This window comes from Cannabis sativa, unplaced genomic scaffold (assembly GCF_029168945.1).
Source record: "Cannabis sativa cultivar Pink pepper isolate KNU-18-1 unplaced genomic scaffold, ASM2916894v1 Contig3, whole genome shotgun sequence".
NCBI classification, from domain to species: Eukaryota; Viridiplantae; Streptophyta; class Magnoliopsida; order Rosales; family Cannabaceae; genus Cannabis; species Cannabis sativa.
Genome location: NW_026870039.1, coordinates 183384 through 193907, shown reverse-complemented (window position 1 = coordinate 193907; position 10524 = coordinate 183384). Strand labels below are relative to the sequence as shown.

The 10524-nt window shown below is 34.8% G+C and overlaps 1 protein-coding gene across 4 annotated transcripts; it reads right to left on the bottom strand.

Annotated features, from left to right (window-relative positions):
- Positions 1 to 252: 252 nt before the first annotated feature.
- On the bottom strand, positions 253 to 10524 carry LOC115716982 (uncharacterized). Of its 4 annotated transcripts, XR_004011692.2 has the most exons (6): positions 10374 to 10510; positions 9516 to 9944; positions 8507 to 9291; positions 7380 to 7488; positions 7105 to 7207; positions 6316 to 7016 (listed from the first exon to the last, which is right to left on the bottom strand). XR_004011692.2 is itself a non-coding variant. In XM_030645938.2 (3 exons), the coding sequence occupies exons 1-3, from the start codon at positions 10374 to 10376 to the stop codon at positions 8560 to 8562; spliced, it is 1164 nt and encodes a 387-aa protein (XP_030501798.1). In that variant the 5' UTR covers positions 10377 to 10524; the 3' UTR covers positions 8286 to 8559. The 4 variants fall into 4 exon arrangements, 1 of the variants encoding a protein (XP_030501798.1); XR_009685571.1 differs by lacking the exons at positions 6316 to 7016; positions 7105 to 7207 and adding an exon at positions 253 to 720; XR_004011676.2 differs by having other exon boundaries at positions 6316 to 7207.

The following is a 10524-nucleotide window of genomic DNA, read 5'->3' as shown; positions in this document are numbered from 1 at the left end:
AAAATTCTTTTTCTTTTTTTTTTTCTTTCTTCTTTTTTCCTTTCTTTCTTTTTCTTTTTTTTTTCCTTTCTTTTTTTTTCTTTTTCTTACTATTGAACCCTAAACCTAAATCCTTCCCAGCCACCCAGCCACCACCCACCACCCACCACCCACCACCATTCCTTCCTTACCACCACCACTACCATCTTCTTTTTCTTCATCTTCTTCAGTCATCTGCTACCACCACAACCATCCACATCATAAAAAAAAAAAAAAAACAACAAAACCAAGTTCAAACCATTTCAAACAAATTCAAATCCAACAAATAAACAAACACACACATATATATACGAAATCTTAACCCCAAAATTAATATTTGAAAACCCTAATTTTATTTCCCCACAACTATTTGAAAACCCTAAATATAAAGAGAAAGAGAAGAGATCGGGAAAGAGAGAGAGAGGAGATCGATCCGAGCTAGCTTGGTCATCCCCGACGTCCTCCTCCACAACCACGTCGAACCTACATCTTTGTTCGTCGGCTTTAATGGCGGATCTGAGATGGAGGAGATGGTGGGTGGTGGCTTTAATGGCTTCGAAGTCGGCGGAGGAGGACGAGGCCGGAGGAGGACGATGCTGGAGGAGGTTGGGCTGCCTGTTGGTGGTCTTGGGCTGCGTGGTGGTCTTGGACGCTTGCTGCCTCACTGCAGCCACAATGGTTGAAGATGGTGGTGGGCTGTACCTGCGAGAGAGAGAAAGAGAAGGGTATATGTGTTTGAGAAAAGACAAAAAAGAGGGAAAAAGAAAAAGAAAGAAAAAAAAAATTACTTTTTTTTTATAATTTTTTTTAAATTTTAAATTAATTTTATTTTATTTTTAAAATTTTTTAAAATAATTATTTACGTGGACCAATAAAATTGTGCCACGTGTTTATTGTGTCCACGTGGACAATCCAATCTGGCAGTTAACAGCTAAATTTGGACGGAAGTGTTAAATTGCTAACAGTTTCTTGGTTTTGGGGGTTTACCCACAGAAATTTGGGTTTTGGGGGTTTAGTGAAACCAAAACGAAAGTATTGGGGGTTTTGCCGCCATTTACCTTTTTTTCATGTATATTAATGTGCATTACCCATCCAATACCATATATTTTTTTTAATATAATCTGGTTTTGTTATATAGGTCATGACCCATATATTTATATATATATAGGGACACGATTTTATCTCGTGATGTACTTTTACAGAATGTATTCTGTGATGTACGGTTACCGTTAGATGAGAGAGTTATTTGATCTGAGGGCTGGAGTTGATATAGGGGTAATTAGGGTTAAAAAATAGTAACGTACTCTGAGACCCATCTAATGTACTACGGAATACATTCTGTGAAAGTACATCACGGAAAAAAAAAAAAATCGTATCCCTGTATATATATATTAATTTCTAAAATTTGCAAGTCCAATGACGTCGACCCAACTTTAATATTTGTCGAATCTCTGAGTTAATTGTTATTTGTCAATTTAAATTTTAGTTTTTGACATTTATATTCTTTGTGAAATAGTAAGTTAGTAACTAATGTTAAGGGCTAGTTAATTGATACTATTTCACAAACATGGATAAAATTGCCAAAAAAAAAAAAAAAAAAAAACTCAATGACCGGATTGACAAATCACGGTTAAATCAAAGGACAATGATGCTAAAGTTCTTTATGAAGTGTGACAAAATATCTTATAACAAAACAGTAAGATTAAGTTACACTAAGAAACATTTTTACTAAAAAAAAAAATAAATAAATAAATAAATAAAAGTTACACTTAAACTGTTATTATTTTATGATAATTATATTTTTGTCATGATTTTAGCAGGATGTTGCATACACAAACTGTATTAACAGTATTATGAATTTACTTTTAAAAAAAAAACTCAATGACGAGATTGACAATCATGGTTAAATCAAAAGGCAATAGTGCTTAAACTCTTTATGAAATGGGACAAAATATTATATAACAAATCAGTAAGATTAAGTTACACTTAGAAACATCCTTACAAAATAAATAAATAAATAAATAAATAAAGTTATACTTAGACACACGAATTAATGATAATATTATTATTATTATTTTAAGATAATTATATTTTTGTTATTATTTTAGTACAATGTTTTTGCATACAATTTGCACAAATTGTATTAATGGTATTATAAATTGCCTTTTGTTTTAAAAAAAAAAAACTCAATGACTATTAAATTAGTTTATTTGGTTAAGTCGGTTATGTTAGTTAGACATTACTGTGCTTGTATATATATTGCATCCCTCTACTCTGTTTCAATGCAACGAATATTTTCTTCATTTTGAATAAAAGAAAAAACTTTGTTTTCTACTAATATGGTATCAGACGACTCCTCCTTCAAGCTTCAAGAATTCAATTGAAGCTTTCCTCATCTTCAACAATGGTGCGTACTCGAGCCACCATCTCAGCTACCTCCACTGCACATAATCCTCCAGTGGTCGATGCTACCGTTGCTCCACCACCAATAAACGAATTCGCTGACGATTTGCATCCACATACAGATCATGCTCCTCAACCCAATCCAGTCGAACAAATCCCACAAGAATAGATTCATGCTTCCAGATCCAATCCAGTCGAACAATCCTTATAGGAACAGATTCATGTTCCTCGATCCAATCCAGTCGATAGAGCACCATATGAAGACATTCGTTCTCCATTTTACCTAAGTAACGCATACCATCCTGGATTGGTTCTTGCTACTCCAATCCTCAATGATCGCAACTTTCAGCCATGGAAAAAAGATTTCAAGATCTCCATAGGTGCAAGAAACAAAACTCCATTTTGGAAGGTACTTTACCTCAACCCCTTTTGCATGATTCTCTTTATAGTTCTTGGATAAGATGTAACCAATTAGTCATGTCATGGATACTACACTCTGTTTCACCTGAGATTAAGAGCAGTATTATGTATCTCGACACTGCTGTCGAGATGTGAGCTATTCTAAACAACAAGTTTAATCAAGGTAATGACCCAAGAATCTTTGAGCTAAATGAAACCTTGACATATCTACATCAAGGTGATGACACAGTGAGTGCTTACTTTACTAAATTGACAGCAATGTGGGACGAAATAAACCAACTTCGTCCAAGAATCAATTGTACTTGTGCAGCTGCAGCACGAACCCAAGATCACATCAACCATGATCAAGTGATCTTACAATTCCTCAAAGGATTGAATGAAACTTATCATGCTACTCTTGATCAAATCTTGTTAATTGATTCTTGCCCACCACTAAACAAAGTTTTTTCTATGGTCATTCACCAAGAAAGACAAAGAACCCTTGGCAATCGATTAACACCTCCCATTACTACTGCAATAAACACAAATCCTCATGCAATTGACCCCAATCATGCTGCCAATCAAAGTTCCAAAAAACAAAAGACCAAGACCTCATTGCACTCACTGTCAAAAACCTGGCCATTACAAAGACAAGTGCTATTTTTTACATGGCTTTCCCCCTGAATATGGAAAACATCGATCCAATGCTACATCTTCCAACACCAATAAGAAACCAAAAACCGGTTCTCTCCCCTGAACAACTCTTCAGACTCATCAACTCTCAATTTCACAAGGTGATCCCCAACATCTCAACTCACTGCAGCTCAATGTCGACAGCCGATATCCATGCTAAGCCAGCAATTGTAGCCAACTACTGATGCTTCAACATCAGAAGGCCCAACAATCAACAATTCCATTGGTAACAAAAAATCTCAACCTCCACTTTCTTGGGTAATAGATAGTGGTGCCACTCACCACGTTTGTTGTAACATTAGATGTTTTTCTCACATCACAAAATCCACAATACATAAATCTGTCACACTCCCTAATGGTAATAATGTACAAACAGAACTCATTGGCACTGTCACTTTAAATTCTGCTATCACTCTTTATAATGTTCCCTTTGTGCTTAAATTTCAATTAATTTGTTTTCTATTACCTCTTTACTTGATGACACTTGATATAATGTTTCTTTTACACTTAACATATGCCATATTCAGGACCATTCTTAGACATTGATGATTGGGACAACTAGAAGAATTGGCAAACTTTACTACCTACACCAAGATGCTTCTTATTACCAAGCCTAACATATTGTATCTTGTAATGTACACACTACAAACCATTGGCATTCACACCTTGGTCATCCTTCTATATTGATTACAAACAAAGTAAATAAAAGGCTACAATTTCCTTTTGATGCATCTACGTCTATAATTGTCTCACTTGAAATGTACCTTGATACACCTTGATATCTGGGGACTTTACCCCACTCCTTCCACAGAAGGATACAAATATTTCCTCACCATTGTGGATGACCATTCAAGGTACACATGATTATATGTACTTCGGGCTAAATTAGATGCCCCTACAATCATTCACAATTTTTTCACCTTTGTCAATGTTCATTACAAAAAGAATATCAAATCCATAAGAATAGACAATGTAAAAGAGTTAAATCTCACTAGTTTTTATGCCACTCAAGGCACCACACACCAGAATTCATGTGTGGCAAGACCATAATAAAATGATATTGTTGAAAGAAAACACCAGCACATACTCAATGTAGCAGGAGCACTTACTTTTCAATCCAATCTCCACCTATCCTATTGGAATTACATGGTTAAACCTGTTGTCTATCTCATTAATAGAACACCATCTGTTCTTCTCAAAGATAACACTCCATATGAACTGCTGCATAAAAAACCCCTAACTATAATCATCTAAGAAACTTTGGATGCTTGGTTATGTTTCCCCTACTCAATCTGACCATAAGTTTGCACCTCGGATCAAATCATGCATTTTCATAGGTTACCCGACCATATGAAAGCATACACACTTCTTGACATACAAACAAATCATATATTTCAATCAAGAGATGTCATATTTTATGAGGAATATACTCTCTGCAAAATAACAAACCAAACAGAGAAATCGATCAATTTTTTTCCCACAGCTCAATATGACAACTTACTAGATTTACCCAATTCAGCAGACACCTTACCAGCTAACAAACTAGCTGACAATGCAGATAACTTACCAGCTGACAAACCAGCTACTGAATTAGCAAAAAACTTACCAACAACAAAAAACAACATAGAAGCTCCTAAATCAACCAAATTAGACAGAAAAATCAGTACACCTGTCCATCTTAAGGATTATAGTTGCAACAACACCCGTAGCACACCATATCCTCTCACAAATTACCTCTCCTACCATAAACTCTCACCTCAATTCAGGACAGCAGTTCTTGCAACCTACCAGATGCTTGAACCAACTTCCTATACCCAAGCATGCAAAGAGAAAATATGGAACCAAGCCATGGATCAGAGATTGATGTATTAGAAGCCAACCATACTTGGATAGTTGTTCCCTTACCTTCAGGACAATACACCATCAGCAAAGCTCGCCTTGTAGCCAAAGGCTACATACAACAACAAGGCATTGATTATTTCGAAACTTATGCCCCTGTGGCAAAATTCAACACACTTAAACTACTCTTTGCCTTAGCTGCAATAAACTAGTGGTATCTCCACCACATGGACATCAATAATGCATTTTTACATGGTGATCTCCATGAGGATACTTACATGAAATTAGAGCTGAACATCAGTCGGTTTGGTCGGTTTTTTTCTATATAAAAATCTAAAATTCAGTTTTTGGTATGGATTGGTGCAATCCGAAAATCGACCGACCAATCCATAACCTATCTTAAAACTGACCATTTTGAAACCTCGGTTTGGTCGGTTTAAACCGCCCAAACCGAACTTTTTTTTTTAAAAAAAAATATATAATTCAATTTATTCTCTAAACATATTATTATACATTTCACAACTATAAACATACAAATTAATTGTTTAAAAACTAATTATCTTATTTTTTTAAAACTTTAATATTAATAAAATAATAATATATTATTAGTAACTACAATACATAAAGCAAAAAAAACTTAATAAATTAATATATATGTATAGCGGTCAGTTTCGGTCAATTTATTATCCAAAAAAAAAAACCGACTGTTTAATGGCAGTTTTTTTGGTTTTCAGTTTTGTCGATTTCGGTTCCAACAGTGTTTGGAAGGTCGGTTTGAACGATTTTTTCAGTTTTCTAGATTTTATGCTCACCCCTACATGAAATTACTTCAAGGATACAAACCGAAAGGCAACATACCTCCCAATGCAGTATGCAAATTGAAAAAGAGTCTATCTGGCCTAAAGCAATCATCACGGCAATGGTATGCCAAACTCAGCACTACCTTGCTCCAACAACAGTTCATCCAGTCCAAGAATGACCATTCTCTTTTTATCAGACAAAATTATAATGTCTTCTTAGCAATATTAACATACGTTGATGACATAATAGTTGCAACAAATGACACTGCAGCTCTAAATCACTTCATCAACAACCTTGACTCCCAATTCAAACTTAAAAATCTTGAACCACTTCATTTCTTCTTAGGCCTCAAAATAATCGTGGTATATCTGTCACTCAACGTCCATTTTGGCTCAAAACCTGTCTCCACCCCCATGGAACCCAATATCAATATTGACAATGAGACAGGTCCTCTACTTGACAACCCAACTCAATATCAAAGCCTCATTGGGAAGCTTCTCCACCTCACCATCGCTTGGCCTGACATATCGTTTGCTGTCAATAAATTAAGCCAGTACCTACAAGCACCTCGTCCCCTCACCTCATAGCAGCCAACCGTGTCATCCAATATCTCAAAGGAACCCCTGGACAAGGTTTGTTCTTCTACAAAATTGCTCCCACACCACTGTAGTTTCGAGCATTTGCAGATGCAGATTGGGGATCATGCTTGGACACACGAAGGTCTATCTCAGGTTACTGCATTTTCCTTGGAAAGTCTCTAATCTCCTGGAAATTCAAGAAACAGCAAACAGTCTCTCGCTCCTCTGCAGATGCAGAATACCAACCAGCGGCTCCTCTGACCATTCTCGCCATCGACACTCCATCTGTCATTTTGCCAAACAACTATTTACTTCCATCAAATCTTCATTTGGATTAGACAAATTACTCTTTTTGGTGATCTTTAGTCCTTACAATTGCGTGCCTTCAATCTTGATGGATACATTCTTGGCACCATCCCTGCACTGCACCTCCAAATCTTCTTACGAGTAATGTTCAGAACCCACATTACTACAAACTGCACTTTTAGTATTAATTTTAAACTTATACTTGTTAGTTTTATGGTACTAAATTAAGTACACAACGAAAAAGTTTCGTATTATTTAATTATCATCGTAACATAGCTCCTAGGATCTTCATATGTTTGCACATTAAATCAAAACAATAAACAAAATAAGTTTAGATTATACCTCTTGAAGTCTATCAGGGTATCCTCTAAACTTCTCATAAGTTGTATTCCTTAATTCAGTTGATGAGGAATATGCAATTTGAACTTACACTAGTGTCTTCCAAATCGATCTACCACACAAGGAATAGTGTGGGCAATGAGGATAAAGTGTATAACATTTATTCTCAAACACAAGGAAGAACAACTAAGAGAAAAATAGTTTCATTTTTCTCTCTACAAATTTCAAAATATACTTTTAAAAAAAAGATGTTCTGATTTCTCAAATCAAGCTTCATTTTATAGTAGTAAAATCCCTTTAATTAAATCATTATTTAATAGTTTAAATAAATTAATATTTATAACCGAATTTGATTATTGATATTTATGAGAAAAACTCTTATATTCTCAACAACCTTGACATATTTATAATCACTTAACAAATTAGATATTTACATAACTGAATTAATTAAATAATTAGATATTATTATTATTAATTAAATAATAATAACAATAACAATAATAATAATAATAAAAAAGAAGCCTTTTATGGCGAATGGTTCCAACTCCAAGTATATAAACGAGAAAACAATTTCAAAATTTCATTGGAAGGAATATTAGTATCAGCGGCCATAAAGTTTGCCCAAATAAAGAGAGACAATCATAGCACACAAAGTTAAGTTGGGTTGTCTACTGAAATGGAATAACATTTCAATTTGTTTAATTAGAAAGGGAAAAGGAAATTTCATCAATTTGAACATGGAATGGTTCATTGCGTAAACACATTTCAATTATTATTATTAATATTTTCCATACATAACTCCAAATGAAAGCATTCATACAGTTTTTTATTGTTGATCCCAACCACTGTAACAATCATCGAAAACACAGTCAAGAACTAAAAGATCTCATTCCATCTTTAACAAACAAGTTGGCATCCAAAAAGCATTTACATACTTATTATTAACACTACATATATGTAATATTTTTGGACATAGACATTGTCACTTTTACTTATTATGACTACAAATGAAAACAAAAACAAAACTGAAGAAATTCTGGACCAATTTACTTACACATGTATCTACAACTTAAAAGAGCTACAAAGTACAGCAGCCAAAATATTCAAGAGATTAGTAGAGAATTAATCACCTGAATTTTTCAGCAGATACCAAACATGTCTGTGTTGACCGAGATAAAGATGATCAAACAACTTGAGCAGCCAAAAGGTTTCTCAGCTGAAGCAAATGTTCATCATTTGAAATGTGTAGAGAGAGGCGTAGATTAGTTAGCATAGACTCCTGTTCCCAACTTAAGGGGCCAGAAGCATATAGTGCCAAAACTGTTGACTTGTAGGCTTCAAGCTCCAAGTTATGGATGTCAACTCCTAGTTTGCTTCCAAGACATGGAAGAACTGTGTTCCTTTTACTGTACAACAAGGGCAATGAAGATGACTCAGCGTCCGAATCAGGAAAATTCTTTTCGTTAAGCTTGAGTGAGCTTCCTCTTGTGGAGTTAGCAGACTCGTTCAAACTACAACTAGCAACCGAGCACTCGTTACTATCTTCAGTAGACTGAACAGAACAATGTAACCAGTTGTTTGTTTCTTGTTCCGGTTTGGTGGTGTTATCTAATCTTATTTGGTGAAAAGTATACAAAGAATGGTTTTTTACCAAAGGGCTATTGAATACTCCTGCAACTGGTTTGGATGTTCTTTTCCTAATGTTTTTTCCCAACATTTGATTCTTGGAGACTGGTTCATGAAGAGGATCAAAGGCATTTGTTCTCTTCTTAAGGCTTCTTGGTACATATTCATTTTTTGTGCAAGTTTTTGATTCACAAACTGCCTGAACTGGATCACTGCAAACCAAGCTCCAACACTGGTTTGAAATAGTTTGTTGTGGAGAATGGCTAGCTTCCTGTCCATGGTTTTGAACCTGTAAAACACATATGCTAAGACATAAGAAAACTCCATTCACATAGACAAACAATCATACAAAACATTATGATACTAGACCGATTATTACTAAACTTCAAAGAAAGACAAAATAGCTGAAAATAACTAAACTAATAGTTGAAAAAGTTGAAAAATAAAATCTCCAAGGTCAAATTGTCAAAAGAATACAGAAGACAAAAAAGAAAAAACTAAATGTGCCCTTACTTTGACAAGCAGTGACCACTTCTTCTCATGCCAAAGTTTATGAGTTCTTAAACAAGACACATTGAATTCCTTGAGTTGAATGAACCCATAAAACTTAATAACCAAACGACCCTTTCTCAATACTTTGGCTACCTTTCCAACCCTCCAACACTGTGTATCAAACACCTCAGCTATATCACCAGCCACCCATCTTTTCTTCTCCTGATCATGTTGTGGAGGTTGAGGCCTCATGTTCTTCTCCTGCACCCTTTCCACAACCAATTTTCCTCGACTGTCCATAAGAAACTTGTACCTGATCGTGTAATCATTGCCATCTACACCAATTACCCTGCCAGGATACCATGGACCGTAAGGACCCATCTGTTCTCTCATCACCTCCACTGAACTCCCTTCTTTGAACTCCATTTCCAGACTCTTCTTAAGGTCAACCTGAAAAATCCAATAGAAATTAACAATGAAAAAAGAAAGTTATGGGGATTTGAAAACTACCCAAGATTACATTGTTGTCCTGAATCTGAAATAAATACAGAATTAAGCAAAAGAAAATAAATAAATAAATAAATTTTATAAGGAAAACGAAAAAAAATTGATCTGGTAGTTTGATGTACTAAAAACTTTGTTCAATCTCCGAGTAATCGATATTTTGGAAGCTAAAGCAACCATCAGAAAGAGTAATCAGAACCCAAAACAAGTCAGTGTGAAATATCAATTGGCCAAAACAATCCATCTCATCATGATTCATGACCAGTAAACAAATAAAATAACAGACCAAATTAGCATTTAGTCCCTGAAAATAAAAAATTGTACCAAAAACCAAAACTTAGATTTAGCATCATTAAAGGTGGTCAAATCCAGTACCATTACATATGCAACTCAAGAAAAGCTCTCCCTTTTACATTGCAATAGAAACAAAATTAAGAACTTGGGTATTAAGAAAAAAAAAAAAAAAGACCCAGAAAACGGAGGAGGGGATTTAATGTTGGAAAATGAATGAGACTGACCTGGGACT

What these genes read in the sequence shown, in the direction of transcription:
- LOC115716982 (XM_030645938.2), bottom strand. An exon ending in AGTGGTCACTGCTTGTCAAA is followed by an intron (nt 9,292 to 9,515) that starts GTAAGGGCACAT and finishes TGTGTTTTACAG; the next exon opens with GTTCAAAACCATGGACAGGA.